The sequence below is a fragment of the Balaenoptera ricei genome, chromosome 1, assembly GCF_028023285.1.
Source record: "Balaenoptera ricei isolate mBalRic1 chromosome 1, mBalRic1.hap2, whole genome shotgun sequence".
NCBI lineage: Eukaryota > Metazoa > Chordata > Mammalia > Artiodactyla > Balaenopteridae > Balaenoptera > Balaenoptera ricei.
In genome coordinates, this window is record NC_082639.1 from 117,423,717 (window position 1) to 117,448,105 (window position 24,389).

Below are 24,389 nucleotides of genomic sequence, written 5' to 3' on the forward strand. Positions count from 1 at the left end.
AGGAATGCAAGGATTTTTCAATATCCACAAATCAACCAGTGTGATACACCACATCAACAAATTGAAGAAAAAAACCATGTGATCATCTCAATAGATGCAGAAAAATCTTTTGACAAAATTCAACACCCATTTATGATAAAAACTCCCCAGAAAGTAGGCAAAGAGGGAACATACCGCAACATAATAAAGGCCATATATGACAAAACTATAGCTAACATCATACTCAATGGTGAAAAGCTGAAAGCATTTCCTCTAAGATCAGGAAAAAGACAAGGACTTCCACTCTCAGCACTTTCATTCAGCATAGTTTTGGAAGTCCTAGCCATGGCAATCAGAGAAGAAAAAGAAATAAAACGAATCCAAATTGGCAAAGAAGAAGTAAAACTGTCTCTGTTTGCAGATGACATGATACTATACATAGAGAATCGTAAATATGTTACCAGAAAACTACTAGAGATAATCAATGAATTCCATAAACTTGCACAATGTAAAATTAATACACAGAAACCTGTTGCATTTCTATATACTAACAATGAAATTCAGAGAGAGAAATTTAAGAAACAATCCCATTTACCACCACATGAAAAAGAATAAAATACCTAGGAATATACCTACCTAAGGAGAGAAAAGACCTGTACTTTGAAAACTGTAAGATACTGATGAAAGAAATCGAAGATGACACAAACAGGTGGAAAGATATACGGTGTTCTTGAATTGGAAGAATCAGTACTGTTAAAATGACAATACTACCCAAGGCAATCTACAGATTCAATGCAATTCTTATCAAATTACCAATGGCACGTTTCACAGAACTAGAACAAAGAAAATCTTAATTTGTATGGAAACACAAAAGACCTCAAATATCCAAAACAATCTTGAGAAAGAAAAACGGAGCTGGAAGCATCAGGCTCCCTGACTTCAGACTATACTACAAAGCTACAGTCATCAAAAGAGTATGGTACTGGCACAAAAATAGAAATATATATCAATGGAACAGGATGGAAAGCCCAGAAATAAACCCACACACCTATGGTCAATTAATCTATGACAAAGGAGGCAAGACTACACAATGGTGGAAAGACGGTCTCTTCAACAAATGGTGCTGGGAAAACTGGACAGCTACATGTGCAAAAATGAAATCAGATCATTCTTTAACACCATACACAAAAATAAACTCAAAATGGATTAAAGACCTAACCTATAAAATTCCTAGAGGAAAACATAGGCAGAACGCTCTCTGACATAAATTGCAGCAATATCTTTTTTGATCTGTCTCTCAGAATAATAGAAATAAAAACAAAAATAAATGAACGGGACCTAATTAAACTTAAAAGATTTTGCACAGCAAAGGGAACCATAAACAAAACGAAAAGACAACCCACAGATTGGGAGAAAATATTTACAAATGATGTGACCAACAAGGGGTTAGTCTCCAAAATTTACAAACAGCTCATGAGGCTTAATATCATCAAAACAAACAACACAATTTAAAAAATGGGCAGAAGACTTAAATAGACATTTCTCCAAAGAAGACATACAGATGGCCAACAGGCACATGAAAAGATGCTCAACATCGCTAATTATTAGAGAAATGCAAATCAAAACTACAATGAGATATCACCTCACACCAGTCAAAATGGTTATCATCAAAAAATCCACAAACAATAAATGCTGGAGAGGGTGTGTAGAGAAGGGGACCCTCTTACACTGTTGGTGGGAATGTAAACTGGTACAGCCACTGTGGAGAACAGTATGGAAGTTCCTTAAAAAACTAAAAATACAGCTACCATATGACTCTGCAATCCCACTCCTGGGCATATATCCAGAGAAAAACATGGTCTGAAAGGATACATGCACCCCAATGTTCATTGCAGCACTGTTTACAATAGCTAAGACATGGAAGCAACCTAAATGTCCATCAACAGAGCAATGGATAAAGAAGATGTGGTATATATATATACGATGGAATATTACTCAGCCATTAAAAAGAATGAAATAATGCCATTTGCAGCAAAATGGATGGACCTAGAGATTGTCATATGGAGTGAAATAAGTCAGACAGAGGAAGAAAAATATTGTATGATATCCCTTATATGCAGAATCTAAAAAGAAATGATACAAATGAACTTATTTACAAAACAGAAACAGACTCACAGACTTAGAGAATGAACTTATGGTTACAGGGGGGAAGGATCGGGGGAAAGGATAGTCAGGGAGTTTGGGATTGACATGTTCACACTGCTATATTTAAAATGGATAACCAACAAGGACCTACTGTATTACACAGGGAACTCTGCTCAATGTTATGTGGCAGCCTGGATGGGAGGGGAGTTTGGGTGAGAATGGTTACATGTATATGTATGGCTGACTGAGTCCCTTTGCTGTGCACCTGAACCTATCACAACACTGTTAATCGGCTATACTCCAATATAAAATAAAAAGTAAAAAAAAAAAAAGAATCCACAAAAAACTATCAGAACTAATAAATGAATTAAGCAAAGTTGTAGCATAGAAGATCAATTTACAAAAATTTACAATTACAACACGTATTTTTACAATTGTAAATTTACAATTGTATATTTTTAATTTGTATTTTACAAATACATATTGTATTTTTAAACACTAGCAATGAACAATCTGAAAAGGAAATTAGGAGAACAATTCCATATATAATAGCATCCAAAATAATTAAATATCTATGAATAATTTAGCCGAGGAGGTTCAATACTTATACACTGAAAACTATGAAACATTTTGAAAGAAATTAAAGAATACCTAAATAAATGGAAAGACATCCTATGTTCATGGATTGTAGGACTTAAGATTATGTATTTGGCAATACTACCCAAAGCAAGTTACAGATTCAATTCAATCTCTATCAAAATTCCAATGATTTTTGTGACTTTTTTTTCATAAATAGAAAAGCCATTCTTCAAATTCATATGGAATTGGAAGGGACCCCAACTAGCCAAAACTATATTGAAAAATAAAAACAAATTGGAGAACTCGCACTTCCCAATTTAAAAATTTCCACAGCTACGTTAATCACATGCCAGTGTATTGCTGGTATCAGGATAGACATATAGATGTCTATATGGAATTGAATTGAGAGTCCATAAATAAACCCATACATTTATGGACAATTAATTTTTGACAAGAATGCCAAGATCGTTCAATGGGGAAAGAATGGTTGCTTCAACAAATAGTACTGGGACAACCAGATGTCTATAAACAAAAGAATGAAGTCGAACACCTACCTCACACCTATACAAAAATCAACTCAAAATGTTTCAATGACCTAAATATGAAAGCAAAAAATTATGAAACTCTTAGAAGAAAACATAGGGGTAAATTTACATGATCTTGGATTTGGCAATGAATTCTTAGATATGACAACAAAAGTGTGAGCAGGAGAAGAAAAAATAGATAAATTAGACTTCATCAAAATTAAAAACTTTTGTGCATCAAAGGACATTATCAGGTAATGAAAAGAAAACTTACAGAATAGGAGAAAATATTTATAAATCATATATCTGATAAGGGTCTAGTATTCAAAGTAGTTAAAGAGCTCTTATAGCTCAAAAAAAAAAAAGACAAATAATCTAATCAAAAAGGGACAAAGGACTTGAATAGACATTTCTCCAAAGAAAATATACAAACAGCCAATAAGCACATGAAAAGATGCTCAATATCATTTGTTGTTAGGGAAATGCAAATCAAAATCACAAGAGACTTTACATGTACTAAGATGGTGATTAATAATAATAACAACAATAATAATAGTAAATAATTGGAAAATAAGTTTTGGTAAGGATGTGGAGAAATTAGAACGCTTATACATTGCTGGTGGGATTGTAAACTGGTACAGCCACTGTGGAAAAAACTATTTAGTGATCCCTCAAAAAATTAAGTACAACATTACCATATGATCCAGCAATTTCATTCCTGGGTATATACCCAGAAAAATTGAAAACAATACTTGTACAAAAGTCTTCATAATAGAACTATTTGCAAAAGCCAAAAGGTGGAAACAACACAAATGTCCATCAGTAGATGAGTGGATAAATAAATATGGTACACACATACAATGGAATCTTATTCAGCAATAAAAAGGAATAAAGTACTGATACACAATACAATATGAATAAACATTGAAAACATTGTACTAAGTGAAAGAAGTCAGACATAAAAAGTCACATGTTGCATGATTTCATTTATATGAAATATTCAGAATAGGTAAACCCATTGAGCCAGAAAGTGGATTGGTGTTTGAAGAGGGATAGGGGGAAGGAGAAATGAGAAGTGATTGTTTAATGGGTACAAGGTTTTCTTTTGGGGTGACTAAGTGTTTTGGAGCAATAGAAGTGGTGGTTGCCCAACATTGTGAATTTACTAAATGTCACTGAATTGTACATTTTAATATTATTATTTTGTTTTGTGAATTTCACCTTAATGAAAAAAAAGAAAGACAAAAATTTTGTGTGCACACGGAGACACAACTGAGGCTAGATCTGTAGTGGGAGGCTGAAAACTGGGAGGTGTGGAAGGCTGGCAGTCCAGTGGGCACAGACCACAGATTCTGAGAGGTGGAAAGACACAGTTGTCCTTGAGGATAGTGACAAAATATAAACAACTCTCTGCCTATGGTGAGCAACAATAAACATTTGAAGGTGTGGATGGTTAGTAAGAAGTAGATAATGCTCCTCAGGGGAAGGGGAGTCATTGGATTACAATCTTTTAGCAGAAGAGCCTGTAAGTTTTTGACTCAAAACGTCAGAATCATTTGGTTGGCCCATGTGTATTGGCTGTACATATATTTCCTACTACTGTTCTTTCTTCAGCATCAGAATACATGTATCTGCTTCTTGCAAACACACTTGAAGAATTTGTTCTTATTTCTCCATCCCTCCAACTCCACTGTGACTAAAGTCTCATGAGTATGGTTCATAAAGCAGGATTGGGGTTGCCTGGGAGCTTGTTATAAATGCAGAATCTTAGTCTCCATTCCAGAATCAGCATTATAATAAGATTCCCTAATACTTTGTATTCATATTAACATTTGATAAGTAAGTTCCCACCTATAAAGAATAAAACGGAGAAGCAAATGAGATTCATTTTCTCCAGGGCATGATAATGTCTGATTTCAGTTATACCAATTGGGATTATTTCTTAACATGGTTTATCTTTTCAGATACATTTCTTCAAAGGAAAAAGTTATGGTGTCCAGTCCCTTGAAAGAATGTAGGCTGGCATGAGTCATCTTCCTTCATGCTTGTTTTCAAGATTGATTTTATTTGTGCCATACTCTTGTCACAGTGGTTTTTTCCCCTTCCTTAATCACTCCAAACTCTTCCTTGCACCAGGGCCTTTGCACATGTAATTCCCACTGCTTTGAATGCTTCTTCATTAGACTCCTCCCCGTTTGACTCCTCATACTCTTTAAATATCAGAGGAGATGCTACTTTTCCAGAAAATCCATTCCACATCACCTCATCCAAAGCAGATCCTCTTGTTTTTCTCTCCAATGGTACTGAAACCAAGAAGGACACTGTGGGGACTCCTGGGCATGGAAGCCTTTATGGTCCCCATTTCTTGTTTGTAGGGAATAGACTCCAGCCTCCATGACCTTCCCTGAGTTCCAAAGGGCAGATTAGAACAGTTGCTAATCAGGGAAGAGAGGGGATGCAGAGACGAGAGAGGAGCAGCCAAGAAACAATAGTGCAGCCTTGGGGCAGGGTCCTGGTTCTGCCTCAAGGGATACACAACAATATCTTTGAGCTGCTCTACAGAACTAAAACCCAACAAATGGAAAATATCAGCATTCTTCATTCCAGATTAAAGGAACCAGAGAAGCTCTTCAAGAAGACCACCTGAGGCCAGATTAAAGGAACCATAGAAACTCATCAGATTACCTGAGACCAAATTAAAGGAGTGCAGGTCCTGCACACACCCTAATCTTATCAGCAACCCCAACCTTGAACCGTTGCTATAAAACTCCTCACCAAATTCTCCCAGGTTGGGACACACAGTTTTTGAAGACAGGAGCCCGCTGTGTCTCCCTTGTCTGGCAAAGCAATAAAGCTATACTTTTCAATTTCACCCAAAACTCTGTCTCTGAGATTCAATTCAGCACCAGTGTACAGAAGCCAAGTTTTCGGCATCAGTACCCTGCTTATTTTCTTCCTAGCATCACAGTTTATAATTATATATACATTTATGTGAATATATAACTGTGTATAAACTAACTAGCAGAGTAAAGGGGTTATGAACACAGACTCTGGAGTCAGGCTCCCTGATTTCTAACCCTGGCAATCACTGCTTTCCTCCTGGGCCTCAGAACACCTGCAAAACACATTCAAGTATGTTTCTTTTCTGCACCATCCCCACTTCCCCAATAACAGTGTGACATCAAGCAAGTTAGTTAAGTGTTGTATGCCTTCTTTCCTCTTCCTTAAAGTGAGGATAGTGTATATTTCATAGGGCCCTTATGAGAAGTATTGATGGGAATGAGGAGAAGCAGGGAAATTTTAACCTGAGGACATTCAGAATATTTAATTCTAGAGATGGGTTCAATTTTGCAAGGAGGCAAAGACATGGGTCTCTGCTCCTACTCTGGGGAGTGGCTCTTGAATGTGTAAGTGAATTCTCCCTCTTTCTGCATCTTATACATATTTCCCAAGTTTCTGTCCTCCTTACACTTTTCTCCTTAACTTCATTTATTACTTCTATGCTGTGACTTCTAAGCTTCCAGCCTCAGCTCTACCTCCAGTCCTAAATTTCCAGCTGCTTTCAGGAAATCTTCTCATGGATATCACAGTAACATCTTAAAATTAGTAGCTCCAAAATTGAAATCACCTTCTCTTCATGCCTGCTCCCTCATGCCCGCAACTTTGTAACCTTCTTTGGCTACTCTGAAATTTCACCCCCCCCCCCAATATTTCATATCACCTTTCCCTGCTTGATTTATTTCATTCTTATCATTTATCACTATCAAATATACTATTTCACTTATTTATCTTGTTTATAGTTTGTCTCCCCTGTTAAAAAGTTAACTCCACGAGAGCAGGAATTTTTGCCTCCTTTGTTTATGGTGTATCCCCAGGAACTAGAACAGTGCCAGGCATCCAGTAGGTGCTCAATGAATATTTATTGGATGACAGTGAAGTCTCTTCTCCCCTAATTCCCATTGCCAGTTAATCTAGTTAATTCTACATCTATGGTGATTTTTGCTTCTGTCCTTCTTTCTCTTGTGCTGCTACCGTGTTTATTCAGCTGTCACTGTTCCTCAAAAATATTGCAAGAGCTTGCCACCTACTGGCTAATGAGATTTGGGCAAGTTATTTAAAAAGGGTGTAATAATAGTATAGACTCATAGAACTGTCATAAGGCTTTTGTATATGATGTATGTACAGCATTTGACCCAGTTCCTGGAACAGTATGAACCCTCAGTGAATATTAACTATTTTTATCTGCTACCCTGGGCTAGTTCTGGGCTAGCTTTCCTGTTTCGTCTTCTGCCCCATCCTATACTTTGGCCCCAGTTGACCACTTGTGGTTCTCCAAACCTGACATGAACCTTCATGCTTTCCACGGAATGGACAGCAGGGAATGAGAGGCAGGCAGGATCAGAGAATTCCTTTCTGTCTGCCAAATTAGGTACTGCTGGACTAGATAGCCCCTGACTTGCATCAAAGGAAAGGAAAGCTGGAGAACGCTTTTTATCACAGTAAGCAAAAACTGAGAGGACTATTTCTCGTGTTTTAGTTGGGTTCAGAAATTTCGGCTAAGCTGAACCATAGAGTTTCAATATTTCCAATGAAGATCGTGAGGCTCAGGAAGAACATGTAACCTACCTGTGATACCACAGTAAGATAGTAGCTAATTTGGTAAGAAGACTTCTTTTCTTAACTTTAGGTCTCTTTATTCCACAACATGCTGGTCATAAACCCCAAACAGTCTTGTCTCATAAAAGCACATTTCCCATGCCCCAGCAGATAATTCACTTAAATGAAAACACAGTTGAAGCTGTTAACTCTGAACCATCTCAGGCCATAAGCTTTTAGGTTGAGAGGCAATGGCAGTTCATCAGGCACCACTGTGAGCCCCACCGGATCCCCTGGCAGAGAGACAGACACCTATAAATAGGTGATTTAGATTGAGCAAGATGCACAAAACCAGGAGTGACTCAAGAGTACATGGGTCCACTTCAGCATTTACCTGGGCTAAGGCAGAAGACAAGCGTGAGAAACTGGAACAGCCAGATCATGCTCTTAGCAGTGGAGAATGGTGCTGGAGACCTCAAGGCAGTCAATGTTCTTGGCATTCTCTCATAAACTGAAAGTGCTTCTACCGAAATTGCTCTCTTCCTCTCAGAGGCGTGGCAAGGCCTCCTTCCCACATACAAAGAGTCCCAGTTTTATTTTATTACTCTATTTACTTCTTTTCTGAGCCAAGTGCAAAAATCTTGTGTGTGTTGTGAATTGGAATTTTCACTATCTATATCCTTTTCTCTTTTTATTTTTTATGGTAGTAAAACAACCTAAATTACGTGTTGTGGTTATGCAACCTAAAATTTACTGGGTTCTTTTTTTCTGAATTTTTGAATTTTATTTAATTTATTTTTTTTATACAGCAGGTTCTTATTAGTTATTCATTTTACACATATTAGTGTATATATGTCAATCCCAATCTCCCAATTAATCACACCCCTACCCCCCTGTCACTTTCTCCCCTGCGTGTCCATATGTTTGTTCTCTACATCTGTGCCTCTATTTCTGCCCTGCAAACCAGTTCATCTGTACCATTTTTCTAGGTTCCACATATATGCGTTAATATACGATATTTATTCTTCTCTTTCTGACTTACTTCACTCTGTATGACAGTCTCTAGATCCATCCATGTCTCTACAAATGACCAAATTTTGTTCCTTTTTATGGCTGAGTAATAGTCCATTGTATATATGTATCACATCTTCATTATCCATTCATCCGTCGATGGACATTTAGGTTGCTTCCATGACCTGGCTATTGTAAATAGAGCTGCAATGAACATTGGGGTGCATGTGTCTTTTTGAATTATGGTTTTCTCAGGGTATATGCCCAGTAGTAGGATTGCTGGGTCATATGGTAGTTCTATTTTTAGTTTTTTGAGGAACCTCCATACTGTTCTCCATAGTTGCTGTATCAATTTACATTCCCACCAAGAGCGCAAGAGGGTTACCTTTTCTCCACACCCTCTCCAGCATTTATTGTTTCTAGATTTTTTGATGATAGCCATCCTGACCGGTGTGAGGGGATACCACATTGTAGTTTTGATTTGCATTTCTCTAATGATTAGTGATGTTGAGCATCCTTTCATGTGTTTGTTGGCAATCTGTATACCTTCTTTGGAGAAATGTCTACTTAGATCTTCTGCCCATTTTTGGATTGGGTTGTTTGTTTTTTTGATATTGAGCTGCATGAGCTGCTTGTATATTTTGGAGATTAATTCTTTGTCAGTTGCTTCATTTGCATATATTTTCTCCCATTCTGAGGGTTGTCTTTTGGTCTTGTTTATGGTTTCCTTTGCTGTGCAAAAGCTTTTAAGTTTCATTAGGTCCCATTTGTTTATTTGTGTTTTTATTTCCATTTCTCTAGGAGGTGGGTCAAAAAGGATCTTGCTGTGGTTTATGTAATAGAGTGTTCTGCCTACCTTTTCCTCTAAGAGTTTCATAGTGTCTGGCCTTACATTTAGGTCTTTAATCCATTTTGAGTTTATTTTTGTGTATGGTGTTAGGGAGTGTTCTAATTTCATTCTTTTACATGTAACTGTCTGGTTTTCCCAGCACCACTTATTGAAGAGGCTGTCTTTTCTCCATTGTATATTCTTGCCTCCTTTATCAAAGATAAGGTGACCATATGTGGCAGGCAGATTCTTAACCACTGTGCCACCAGGGAAGTTCCTGATATTATGGTTTGATGCACAAAAGTTTTTCGTTTTAATGAAGGCTGGTTTAATTGTTTTTTCTTTTGTTGCCTATACTTTTGGTGTCATATTCAAGAAATCGTTGCTAAATCCAATGTAATGAAGATTTTCCCCTGTGTTTCCTCTAAGAGTTTTATAGTCTTAGTTTTTGTATTTATCTCTTTGATACATTTGAGTTGATTTTTCTATATCATTTAAGGCAAGGTTCACCTTCATTCTTTTGCATGAGGATATCTAATTTTCACAGTACCATTTGTTGAAAAGGCTGTCCTTTCCCTATTGAATGTTCTTGGCATCCTTGTCAAAAATCATTTGGCCATATATTTGAAGGTTTATATCTGGTCTCCTCTGTTTTATTCCACAGCACCCTGTGTCTGTCTTATGCCCCTGCCACACTGTTTTTTTTTTTTTTAATTAAATTTTTTTTTTTTTAAATTTATGGCTGTGTTGGGTCTTCGTTTCTGTGCGAGGGCTTTCTCTAGTTGTGGCAAGTGGGGGCCACTCTTCATCGCGGTGCACGGGCCTCTCACTATCGCGGCCTCTCTTGTTGAGGAGCACAGGCTCCAGACGCGCAGGCTCAGTAGTTGTGGCTCACGGGCCTAGTTGCTCCGCGGCATGTGGGATCTTCCCAGACCAGGGCTCGAACCCGTGTCCCCCGCATCGGCAGGCAGATTCTCAACCACTGAGCCACCAGGGAAACCCCTGCCACACTGTTTTGATTACTGTAGCTTTGTAGTAAGTTTTGAAATCAGAAAGTGTGAGCCCTCTAACTTTGTTCCTTTTCAGGATTGTTTTGGTCATTCAGGGTTGAATTTAATCAAATACATTTTTTGGAATCTCTCCAGATGATTATTTTTTTCCTCCCCTTTAATGTGTTTAAAGAAAACCTTGCAATAAAAGATTTCTTTTGCAAAATATATTCAAAGTCTCGAAAGAGAAAAATCTGCCACCTAGAATACTCTACCCAGCAAGACTATCATTTAAAATAGGTGGAGAAATAAAGAATTTCTCAGAAAAGCAAAAACTAAAAGAATACAGCAATACTAAACCTATCCTAAAAGAAATATTGAAAGGTCATCTCTAAATAGAAAAGAAGCAAGAAGAAATAAGAAGGAGTAAATCCAACTGGAAAGTAAATCACTTAAATTACCCAGTATACAGATAAGAAAGAAAAAAAACCTATTTGTGAAAGCAATGGTAAACACAAGGAACAGCCAAAGGATAAACATGAAGATGTAAAAAGAGACATCAAAATCATAAAGTGTGGGGAAGGAGAGTAAGAAAATCCAGATTCTTTTTTTAAATTTATTTTTAAAATTTTATTTATTTTATTTATTTTTATTTTTTTGGCTGTGTTGGGTCTTTGTTGCTGCATGCAGGCTTTCTCTAGTTGCAGCGAGCAGGGACTACTCTTCATTGCAGTGCACAGGCTCCTCATTGTGGTGGCTTCTCTTGTTGCAGAGCATGGACTCTAGGCATGCAGGCTCAGTAGTTGTGGCTTGCGGGCTCTAGAGCACAGGTTCAGTAGTTGTGGCACACAGACGTAGTTGCTCTATGGCATGTGGGATCTTCCTGGACCAGGGCTCGAACCCATGTCCCCTGCATTGGCAGGCAGATTCTTAACCACTGCACCACCAGGGAAGCCCTCTTTTCCCTTTTTTTAAGAATGTGTTTGAGTCTATATCACTATCAGTCTAAAGCAAGCAGATATAGGAAGGGGTTAACATATTGGAAAAACAGGGTAACCACAAATAAAAAACTTACAATAGAGTCACAAAAACCTAAAAGAAGAGAACACAAGTATAAAATAAAAGGAAATCATCAAACCACAAAAAGAAAAAAGAAAGGAACAAAGAAGAAATAAAGAATCAACTGGAAAACAAGGTTTGAAATGGCAATAAATACATATATATCAATAATTACTTTAAATGTCAATGGACTGAATGTTCCAATCAAAAGAGATAGAGTGGCAGGCTGGATTTAAAAGACAAGAGCTTACACTATGCTGCCTACAAGAGACCCACTTTAGGGAAAAGGGCACACATAGATTGAAAGTGAGGGGATGGAAAAAGATATTTCATGCAGGGACTTCCCTGGTGGTGCAGTAGTTAAGAATCTGCCTACCAATGAAGGGGACATGGGTTTGATCCCTGCTCTGGGAAGATCCCACATGCCACAGATCAACTAAGCCCGTGCACCGCAACTACTGAGCCTGTGCTCTAGGGCCCATGTGCCTCAACTACTGAGCCCACATGCTGCAACTACTGAAGCCTGCACGCCTAGAGCCCATGCTCCACAACAAGAGAAGCCACCACAATAAGAAGCCTGCACACCACAACAAAGAGTAACCTCCATTTGCCACAACTAGAGAAAGCCCACATGCAGCAATGAAGACCTAATGCAGCCAAAAAAAAAAAGTTATTTCATGCAAATGGACATGACAAGGAAGTGGGAGTTGCAATACTCATATCAGACAAAATAGTCTTTAAAGCAAAGGCTATAAAGAAAGATAAAGAAGTACACTATATAATGATAAAAGAATCAATACAAGAAGAGACTTTTACACTCATCAACATATATGCATCTAATATAGGAAGACCGAAATACATAAAACAAATACTAACAGACATAAATGGAGAAATCGATAGGAATACAAAAATACTAAGAGATGTTAACACCCCACTCACATCAATGGACAGATCTTCCAGACAGAGAACCAATGAGGCAACAGAGGTCCTAAATGATACAATAGAACAGTTAGACTTAATTGATATTTTCAGGGCACTACATCCAAAAAAACCACAGAATATACATTCTTTTCAAGTGCACATGGAACATTCTCTAGAATTGACCACATCCTAGGGCACAAAACTAACTTTAAGAAATTTAAGAGTATAGAAATTATTTCAAGCATCTTCTCTGACCACAATGGCATGAAACTAGAGATCAACCACAGGAAAAGAAATGAGAAAAAAAATGATTATGTGGAGACTAAATAACATGATACTAAAAAACCAATGGGTCAATTAGGAAGTCACAAAGGAAATTAAAAAATACCTTGAGACAAATGACAATGAAAACATAACCTACAAAATCTATGGGATGCAGCAAAAACGTTTCTTAGAGGGATGTTCATAGCAATACAGACTTTCATCAAAAGGAAGAAAAATCTCAAATAAACAACCTAACTCACCACCTAAAAGAATTAGAAAAAGAAGAACAAAACCTAAAGTCAGCAGAAGGAAGGAAATAATAAAGATCAGGGAGAAAATAAATAAATAGAGATTTTTAAAAAACAATAGAAAAAAGCAACAAAACCAAGAGTTGGTTCTTTGAAAGCAAAAACAAAATTAACAAATCCCTTGCCAGGCTCACCAAGAAGAAAAGAGAGAGAACCCAAATAAACAAAATAAGAAATGAAAAAGGAGAAAGCTCAACTGATACCACAGGAATTTAAAAAAAAAGAGAGAATACTATGAACAATTATATGCCAACAAATTTGACAACCTAGAAGAAATAGACAACTTCCTAGAAACATGCAGCCCAGCAAAACTGAATCAAGAAGAAATAGATAATTTGAACAGACCTATCACTAGAAGTGAAATAGAATCTGTAATAAAAAAACTTCCTACAAACAAAAGTCCAGGATCAGATGGCTTCACAAGTGAATTCTACCAAACATACAAAGAACTTACACTGATTCTTCTCAAATTCCTCCAAAAGACTGAAGAGGAGGGAACACTCCCAAAGACATCCTATGAAGCCACCATCACCCTGATACCAAAACCAGACAAAGACACCACCGAAAAAGAAAATTACAGGTCAGTATCTTTGATGAATATAGATGTAAAAATTCTCAACAAAATGTTAGCAAACCGAATCCAGCAACACATAAAAATGGTCATATACCACGACCAAGTGGGATTCATCCCAGGTTCACAAGGATGGTTCAACATATGCAAATCAATCAATCAATGTAATACACCACATTAACAAGATAAAAGTCAAAAGCCACATGATCATCTCAATAGATGCAGAAAAAGCATTTGACAAAATTCAACATCAATTCATGAACAAAAACTCTTACCAAAGTGGGAATATAGGGAACATATCTCAAGATAATAAAAGCCATTTATGACAAACCCACAGCCAATATAATACTCAATGGTGAGAAGTTGAAAGCCTTCCTGCTAAAATCTGGAACAAGACAAGGATGCCCACTCTCACCACTTCTCTTCAACATAGTATTGGAAATCCCAGTCACAGCAATCAGACTGGAAAAGAAAAGTTATCCAAATTGGAAGGGAAGAGGTAAAATTGTCACTATATACAAATGACATGATATTATATATAGAAAACCTAGGGACTCCACGCAAAAACTACTAGATCTAATAAATGAATTCAGCAAAGTAGGAGGGTAGAAGATTAACATTCAGAAATCAGTTGCATTCCTTTACACTAACAATGAAATATTAGAAAGGGAATGCAAAAAAGATACTTTTTAAAATTGCACCAAAGAAAGATAAATACCTGGAGTAAACCTGACCAAGGAGGTGAAATATTTATATGCTGAGTACTCTAAAACATTAATAAAGGAAATAAAAGAGGACTCAAAGAAATGGAAAGATATCCCATGCTCTTGGATTGGAAGAATTAATATTGTTAAAATGGCAATACTACCCAAAGCAATCTACAGATTTAATGTGATCCCTATCAAATTACCCATGACATTTTTTCATAGAACTAGAACAAATAATCCAAAAATTTATATGGAACCATAAAAGACCGAGAATTAACAGAGCAATCCTGAGGAAAAAAAAACAAAGCAGGAGGCATAACTCTCCCAGACTTCAGACAATACTGCAAAGCTACAGTAATCAAAACAGTGTGATATTGGTACAAAAACAGGCATATGGATCAATGGAACAGAGCAGAGAGCCCAGAAATAAACCCACACACCTACAGTCAATTAATCTTCAACAAAGGAGGCAAGAATATAAAATGGGGAAAAGACAGTTTCTTCAGCAAGTGGTGCTGGGAAAGTTGGACAGCTTCATGTAAATCAATGAAGTTAGAACACACCTTCACACCATGCACAAAAATAAACTCAAATGGCTTAAAGACTTAAACATAAGACATAACACCATAAAACTCCTAGAAAAAGCATAGGCAAAAAACATTCTCTGACACAACTTGTACCAATGTTTTCTTAGGCCAGTCTCCCAAGGCAGTAGAAATAAAAGTAAAAATAAACAAATAGGACCCAACCAAACTTACAAGCTTTTGCACAGCAGACCATAAAAACAAACAAAAAACCAAACAAAAAACAAAAGTCAACCTACGGAGTAGATGGGAGAAAATATTTGCAAATGATACCATGGACAAGAGCATAATCTCCAAAATATACAAACAGCTCATACAACTCAACAACAAAAAAACAAACAACCCAATCGAAAAATGGACAGAAGACCTTAATAGACATTTCTCCAAAGAAGACACACAGATGGCCAGTAGGCACATGAAAAGATGCTCAACATCACTAATTATTAAAGAAATGCAAATCAAAACTACAGTGAGGTACCACCTCACACCAGTCAGAATGGCTGTCATTAAAAAGTCTACAAATAACAAATGCTAGAGAAGGTGTGGAGAAAAGGGAACCCACCTACACTGTTGGTGGGAATGTAAGTTGGTACAGTCACTATGGAAAACATTATGGAGGTTCCTCAGAAAACTAAAAATAGAATTATCAAATGATCCAGCAATCCCACTCCTGGGCATATACCTGGACAAAACTATAATTCAAAAAGATACATGCACCCCTATGTTCATAGCAGCACTATTCACAATAGCCAAAACATGGAGACAGCCTAAATGTCCATCGACAGATGAATGGATAAAGAAGATGTGGTACATATATACAATGGAATTCTACTCAGCCCTAAAAAAGAACAAAATAATGCCATTTACAGCAACATGGATGCATCTAGATCTTATTATACTAAGTGAAGTAAGTCAGAAAGAGAAAGACAAACACCATATGATATCACTTATATGTGGAATCTAAAATATGGCACAAATGAACCTATCTACAAAACAGAAACAGACTCATAGCCATAGAGAACAGACTTGTGGTTGCCAAGGGGGAGTGGGGAGGGAGAGAGATGGACTGGGAGTTTGGGGTTGGTAGATGAAAACCGTTACATTTAAGATGGATAAACAACAAGGTCCTAATATATAGCACAGGGAACTATATTCAATATCCTATGATAAACCATAATGGAAAGGAATATAAAAAAAGAATGTCTATATGAGTATAACTGAGTCACTTTGCTGTATAGCAGAGATTGGCACAACATTGTAAATCAACTATACTTCAATAAAAAATTTTTTTAAAAAGATTTCTTGAGCTTCCCTGGTGGCGCAGTGGTTGAGAGCCTGCCTGCCAGTGCAGGGGACACGGGTTCGAGCCCTGGTCTGGGGGGATCCCACATGCCGCGGAGCAACTGGGCCCGTGAGCCACAACTACTGAGCCTGCGCGTCTGGAGCCTGTGCTCCGCAACAAGAGAGGCCGCGATAGTGAGAGGCCCGCGCACCGCGATGAGGAGTGGCCCCCGCTTGCCGCAACTAGAGAAAGCCCTCGCACAGAAACGAAGACCCAACACAGCCATAAATAAATAAATTAATTAATTAATTAAAAAAAAAAAAAGATTTCTTAAAGATAAATCATTTCTGCATTCTGGAGAGAACCCCTACTTGATTGCAATTTTTTCCTTTTAATTCCTTGCTTGGTTCAATTTACTAAAATTTGAATTAAGATTTTCAACATTTATATTAATAAGTGAGACTGATCAATATCAGGAATTCACAAATTTTTTTCCGTAAAGGTCAAGATAGTGAATATTTTTAGACTTTGGGGGCTGTACAGTCTCCACTGCAACTATTCAACTTTGCTGTTGTAGCATGAAAGCAGCCCCAGTCAACATGTAAATAAGTGAGTATTGGGAGTGTTCCAGCAAAATTTTATTTATTAACACTGAAATTTGAATTTCATATAATTTTTGCATGTCACCAAATATTATTCTTCTTTTGAGTTTTTCCAACTTTTAAAAATGGTAAAAACTATTCTTAACCCACGACCTATATAAAAACACTTGGAAGACTGGATTTGTCCACAGGATGTAGTTTGCTGATCCCTGGTCTATATTTTTCTATTTTGGGAATCATCCTCATCTAGTTTGGAATCAGTGCTATATTAATAGTGCTCAATGAATTTTGAAATTTTCCACTATTTTTTACACTTTGGAACAGTTAAAATTACATAGAAATTATCCTTTCATTGAAGGTGGTGGAGCTAGCTCATAAGACGGTCTAGGCTTGGTGCCGCTTGAGGAATTAGATAACTGAGCATATTTTCCATTTTATCTCTGGTTAAAGAAGTTCTTCTAGTTATAATCTTTCAACTTATGAACTATTATGGATGTAAATCTATATACCAGAGCAATCCATTTGTTATCCCTGCCACAAGATGGCGTTATGTTTGTGTTTTGGAAAGATCACTCTGGCTGTGGTGTAGAGAATGGATTGGACCAGGGCAAGTGTGACTTCAGGAGGTAAAGTGCTGTTGTCCAGGTAAGAGATGATAGTGGCTTGACTGCTGTAGCTACTGCTGGATGAAAGAAGAAAAATTGGATGGATTATAAAAACATTCAAGGAGGTATGTCAGGGATTTTCAAGACCACTTCCACGTTCAATGGTTCACTACGAGGACTTATAGGATTCAGCATATAGTTATACGCATGGCTGTGAGTTATTACAGTGAATAAATACAAAGCAAAATCAGTAAAAGGAGATGGTATATAGAGTGGTGTCCAGGAGAAATCAAGGTACAAGCTTCCAAGAGGCTTCTCCCAGTGGAGTCACACAGGATATGCTTAATTCCTCTAGTGACATGTGATGACAACAAGTGTGAAATATTTTCTACTAGAGAAGTTTGTCTGAACCTAGGATTCCAGGGTTTTTATCAGTAGTCATGCAGGCGCTATCTACCTAGCATGTACAAAATTTCAGAATCCCAGAAGGAAAGCAGGTGTTCCGCACAAAGCAAATTGTTTGTATAAACAGTTTAAGTTCAGTGACTCCCTCTTATCAGGGAATGGTAGAACTTTCCCCAAATCCAAGTTCCCAGACACCAGCCAAGGGCCAACCTTGTAAGCACACCTTTCAAAGGATAGCAGTCTTAGGCCCACATTGTTAATGTTAACTCTTTTCTGTGTTTTCTAATTCTTAACTATGTTTTCTACACAGGAAGTAAAGCCAGTATTTGTCTATTGCATTTCCATCTGAAGGTTGGAAACTTATTAAGGGAATATACTTTGGAATAAATAGCTTTGTCATTGAGACATGTGCCAAAGAATTACTCATTCCAGGTAAGGTAAGACAGTTAAAGGCTGTACAAACTGTTGCATCTTCACTAGTTAATCAAAATATTATACATTGAGGACTTCCTCTGCAACTTGCACAGGATCAGACATTGTGGATACAAATGATGAGCAAAATCAGATGTGATCTGTGCCCTGATGGAGCTCACAGTCTAGTGGGGAAAGAGAGACATTGATCAGATAATCACAAGGAGAAATATTTAAAGATAAAATTTGAAAACTGCTGTGGTGGAAAGAGATCTAGTATAATGAGAGTAAAAATGGGCATCAGACATGGTTTGAAGAACGGGAAGACTTCCCTCAGGAAGGGACATTTGAGCTGAGCCCTGAGGGATGACTGGGCATTAACTAAGTGAAGTGTGTATTAGAGGTAGTGAAGGTACAGAGTGGGTGGTAAAACATTTCAGACGGAGGGAGAGTCCTAAGGCTAATGTGTAGATTAAATTAAATGAAATGTGCCAGAACCTCAGAGGGCACTAGAAAAACACCACCAAAAATTTAAAAAAATCTTCTCAAGATTATCTGTATCTGTTTATAAAGTTGCTACACAGGTGGCTCTGAAATTCTTCTGGGTAGTGGTTCCATTTCAGCCCAACAAGAAACGGATGAAGAGATGTAACTGTGGGAGCTGGGAGCCCAAGCGTATTTGCAAAGAGTTGCTCAGAGCAGAGGATCTGAAGTTTCTTTGATAAGTAGAGAGTAAAGGAAGTGGTTTCAGATCTAGAAGGTACTGTTTGCTATCTCACATACCACCTCTTAGCAAGTCATTTCTTCAAAGTTTTACAAAACATCCTGAGGCCCTGCACCCATAGTTCTGAGGGAACCACACACAAGTCTCGTCACTGAAAAACCTAGTCCTTTTATCCCTTTTCTCCAAGTGGCACTGTGGGTGATCCATGCAATCTTACTCTCAAATTCCCTAGAAACAGACTCAAAGTGGTTTCCAGGACTTCTATTCTACTCTTGATGTCTGGGTCCCAATCCGAGTTCAGTTCAACAAATATTTATTTATTTATTTATTTATTTATTTATTTACATCTTTATTGGAGTATAATTGCTCTACAATGGTGTGCTAGCTTCTGCTTTATAACAAAGTGAATCAGCAAATATTTATTAAGCTCTCCTAGGCATTGGCTTCTGTGATGAGCGCTCTTAATGAAAAGATGAATAAGACGAAGCTCTTGTACTGGAGGGAAATGGACCCCAAAACATATTATTTAAGTGCCCAATTTCTCTGTTTCTAGGATGATCAAGGCAGAACTCCCTGCTCTACCTCTAGCCATATGCCTCTGCTGTGCTGTGGTTTCTTGTTTCTGGTCCTGGTCCTCCCTATCTCTAGGTTTTCCATCTTCTCTCAGGATCCTGGTCATCTCTCTCACAACAGACTTCCTTTTCCCCATTCTCTGTCTGACTACTCAATCCATGGTAACTTTGTGTCTATTCAGTGTCTGAGTTCTCAGCTGCTCAGAGCCTTTATCATATTGTTGATAGTCTTTGATGTTTCAGCTACTTATTTTATCTCTTCTTTTCTTGAAAAAGCAAAGTAAGACACAAACAGAATAGATGCATCATCAAATATTTTTGGGTTTACTTGCTGAAATGGAGCTTGTAGTCTCATTTCTTAGCTACTTACAAGGTGTGGACAATACTTTATTAATGGAAATTTACAAATGCATGAAATAAAAGATAACATGTAGAAAGGATAAAATACCCTGTTACAAACATGGCACCTAGCTTCTGAAATAGGTTTAGCAGCATTTGCTACTAGTGAGCATAATCTTCATGCTTGTATTAATTAATCCAAGTTTTTGAGGATCCAAGGTTTATTAGGTACTGTGGACACAAAGAAGAGGAGAAAGTCTTCTGAGCCAAAACAACTTATTGACCAGCTGGGGAGACAGTTAAGAAAATGCCACAGCTATATAATTATAAAAGAATATGATAAATGCTACTATTATGCACTTATGTACTAAATGCTGTAGGAGTGTAAATAGGGAGCTATATATTTAGCTTTGAGTGGGAGGTTTTGGAAGGCTACACAAAGAGGGGATACTTGGTCTGATCCTTGAAATATGAAAGAGCCATAGATGGAATGGAGAGAAAGGCATTTCAGGTGGGGGATGCAGCGTGGGCAAAAGCATGGGAGTGGAAAAGGATTTGGTGTGTTCATGGACTCACGATATTTCTATGTGGCTGGAGCCTAGAGAAGAGGCAGGTGAGGGGCCTGGAAAATCTGATGGGTCAGATTGCTAAGGAGTCTGGTCCCACAGGAAAATGAAGTGATAACTTCCATGTTTTAGAAAGATTGCTCTTTATGTGATAGCAGCTCAGGTAATAAATGATAAAGGAATGAACTGAGAGACTGGGATAGAGAGGGAGGGTGTGTTTGAGAATTAGACAGATTGAGGAGACATGGTTGAGAGGAGCCATATAGAGGAGTTGGAATTGACAGGACCAAATAGCTGATTAGATATAGGGGGGAGGTGAGGTGATGGGAAGAAAGAAAGAAGACTCGAGGATAAAAGATTTCTCTGCTTTGGGTAGCTGCTGATTGGTGAAGCAGTGAAGAATAGCAGTTCAGGACACAGCCCCTGGAGTTGGAAGACTAGGAATTGATTCCTGGTTTAAATATTTGTTTGTCTGAGTTACTTAGCCTTTCTGTGACTCAATTTCTTAACTTGTAAAATGGAGGATGATTGCATCTACTTTGGGGGTAGATAAGTTTTAATGTTTTTTATGGGCTTTAAATGGGTGAATACATATAAAACATCAGGGCGGGAATGGTACATAGTAAGCACTCAGTAAGTGTCAGCTATTATGATTTGGTGGGCCATTAACTAGCACAGTGGAAACAGACAGAAAGCAAGTTGGGGAGGTCAAGGAAAGACCTGTAAGTTCAATTTTGGGCACACTGAATTTAAGGTGACTTCTGACATCCATGCAGAAATGACCCATAAGCAGTTGGAAATATAGATTATAAATTAGTGATTGAGATTATGTGTATTTTTAAAAATTCCCTGACAGATAATTTATGTAATTATTCGCCTATGATAAGACCTCATAAGAAAAAAATCTCTATTTCCCACTTGCAAAGATATGGCCACTTTCAGGTCCCAGAGTTGATGCAGCTAAACCCAGAGGCTTGTGTAGGGTTATTCAAAACTGCCTGGGCAATCAGCCAGCAAGAGCGATCATAATAATTATCATCCAAAGAGAGGATAGTTCTCTTATGCATTCTCTAAATAAATTTCTCAAAGTCTACAAGCCTCTAGAGAATGTACTAGTCATTACTTTGCTTCCTCAAATCAGAACTTCAGGACTTTTACTAATGGGCCTTTGTCAAAATGTATTAACACTTTAATATGAAAAACCATCAAGGGCTCCTCACACTTGGATGGAGGATCATTAAAATCTCAAGGTGCGTAGCTGTTTCTTAACCATGAAATAGTATAGCACAACTCCCCAGTTCTTACCTCTTCTGTTCCTGTTTTTCTTGTGGTATCAATAGTGGAAATTTACACTGTGTTTTTCCCATTTTGTAACAACTCATCAGAAATGCTTAAGACCTGGATTCCTTGTTTGCTAGGAAACTAGCTCTGTCCAAAATGCAGAGAGGGCTTCTATCCAAGCTTCGTTAATGGCTGTTTCCAAAAGGAAAGTTGGGTGGTTATCCAGAGAACAATGGAATTAATATATGAACATGTTGACTTGGAGCTGCAGTTATTGTCTTTAAAATATTATTATATGTACATATTCATTCAATAAATATTTGTGGGCCACCTATTATGTGTCAAGCAAGGTGCCAGGTGTGTGCTATACTTGAAGCAAAGTGCCATGTGTTGGGAATCCAGAGCAGGTAAAGGGAGGCAGCATGGTAGAGTGCAAGTACTTAGCCCTTGATGACAAGAAGTCCTGAGTTCAAATCCTGTCTTCCCAAGCTTACTGGCTTTGCTAAGGTATTTACTCCCTCAGCCTTAATGTAAACTAGAAGAGTTAATTTCTATTTTACAGCATCTAGTGTAGCAGTTGGTGTACAAAGTAAGCCCTCAAATAACTATTACAGGCTCCCTGCCCTCAAATAGCTCTTTATTTCATCACTATTATTCAGACATAGCCCCTGTGCTCTCACTAGTTGAGGAGACAGGTATGTTATCAGGTAACTAGGATGTAGTGTAATAAGTGAAATAATAGGAGCAGATATTGAGTTGAGCATTGAGAGTTAAAAGTTTGATATACCATGTTAGTTTAGCACAATATCAGATACATTTCTGTTGCAAGAACCTTATTTCATAATTTTGGTTTAGCATCTTATGACGGTTTCAGGCCTATAAGAACAGCTAATATAATGATCCAGGGCTTTACTGTGTGCAGGCATGGAACACCTCATTTAATCCCACATCAACCCTACAAGGTAGGAGCCAGTATTATTCCTATTTTACAGATGGGAAAACTGAGGCACAGAGAGGTTAAAATAACTTGCCCAAGGTCACATATCTAAGAAACCAGGATTTAGACCCAGGTACTCTAGCATCAGAGTCCACATTTGCGACCACTCATTACACTTTTTCCTATTGTGTCCTTAAGCTTCATTTTACAGCCAATAGGGACTGTCACTAATTACAGGCGAGAAAATTTTACAAATCAAGGGAAATTCAGGGAAAATTCAAATAGAAGGAAAGTAATGGATCTTGAAGAGAATATAGCCCGGTCATTTCTTTTCTCCAGGAGTAACCATGAGAAGTGCTCTCTGTTTACATAGCCTGGACCAGCCAGGCTCCTTCCTATGCCCACTTTCCATAGGTGGCCCAGTCCAGCTCTTCTCTTGTGGGCTGTGCAGTTCATAATGTTCTATAGCTTTAAAAAAATCTAATTTTAAATCAGCTTCACTTTCTTTTTCTGAGAGGCATTAACTGCAACTTCTTATTCTCTCAGTTCCCTGTTAAAGCTCACGCTGACTTGCGAGGGAGTGTCCTGTCTTACCGGTACTTTCCACTAGAGGGCCCTGCCCCTCAGATTTCAATTTCAATTTCAATGCACATTTTTTAAAAATTATTTATTTATTTATTTATTTATTTATATTTATTTTTGGCTGTGTTGGGTCTTCGTTTCTGTGCAAGGGCTTTCTCTAGTTGCAGCAAGCGGGGACCACTCTTCATCGTGGTGCGCGGGCCTCTCACTGTCGCGGCCTCTCTTGTTGCGGAGCACAAGCTCCAGACGCGCAGGCTCAGTAGTTGTGGCTCACAGGCCTAGTTGCTCTGCGGCATATGGGATTTTCCCAGACCAGGGCTCGAACCCGTGTCCCCTGCATTGGCAGGCAGATTCTCAACCACTGCGCCACCAGGGAAGCCCTCAATGCACATTTTTAAACTAGCACATCTTTGTCTGATACAAGATCCTCTTCCATTGAAAGAATACTTTGATTTTATAGACCTGTTGTTCATAATCTAGTTTGTATGGAAATATGTGAAGGGGAAAATAAGATCACATTCATTTTACAGAAGGATTATCTGAGAACTGAGCCCTTAGGAATGGGGTGAGTAGCTTATGTCTTCATAAATCGGAAGATTCATAGGAAAGAATCAAACACGGTGGTCCTGAGTCCCAAAGCCCACTTGAAGAATTCCTGTGCACTGGTTCCATCCCAGGTTCGTTCTCCTGGAAGACTTAAGGAACACTTATCTCTGGTTCTTTCCTTTCTTCTTTCCTTTCTCCCTCTTCCTTCCCCCTTCCTTCCTTTCTTTCTTTCTTTCTTTCTTCCGTTCTCTCTCTCTCTCTTTCTTTCTTTCTTTTCTTTCTCTCCCACCCCACCTTTCCACTGGGGTGTTAGGATACTAAGAATGTGACTGAGTAAGCACACCAGAGAGAGGCAGGGGCAGCAGTTACAGAATGAAGATATTCAGGAGCAATCCCTCAATTCACATAAAGGAGTACTTTTATTTTAGAAGAAACAGCCTGTTCAGTGTGACTTTGGAACTTCTTCATCCT

General features: G+C 37.9%; 1 protein-coding gene across 1 annotated transcript in view; it reads right to left on the reverse strand.

The window, feature by feature from the left end:
• SLAMF6 (SLAM family member 6) overlaps nt 1-8,323 on the reverse strand; it is a 30,606-nt gene extending 22,283 nt beyond the window's left edge. The window contains exon 1 of the mRNA XM_059902756.1: nt 8,218-8,323. Coding sequence (XP_059758739.1) covers nt 8,218-8,323 — 106 coding nt within the window. The remainder of the gene's footprint in view (nt 1-8,217) is intronic.
• Between the last annotated feature and the right edge of the window lie 16,066 nt (nt 8,324-24,389).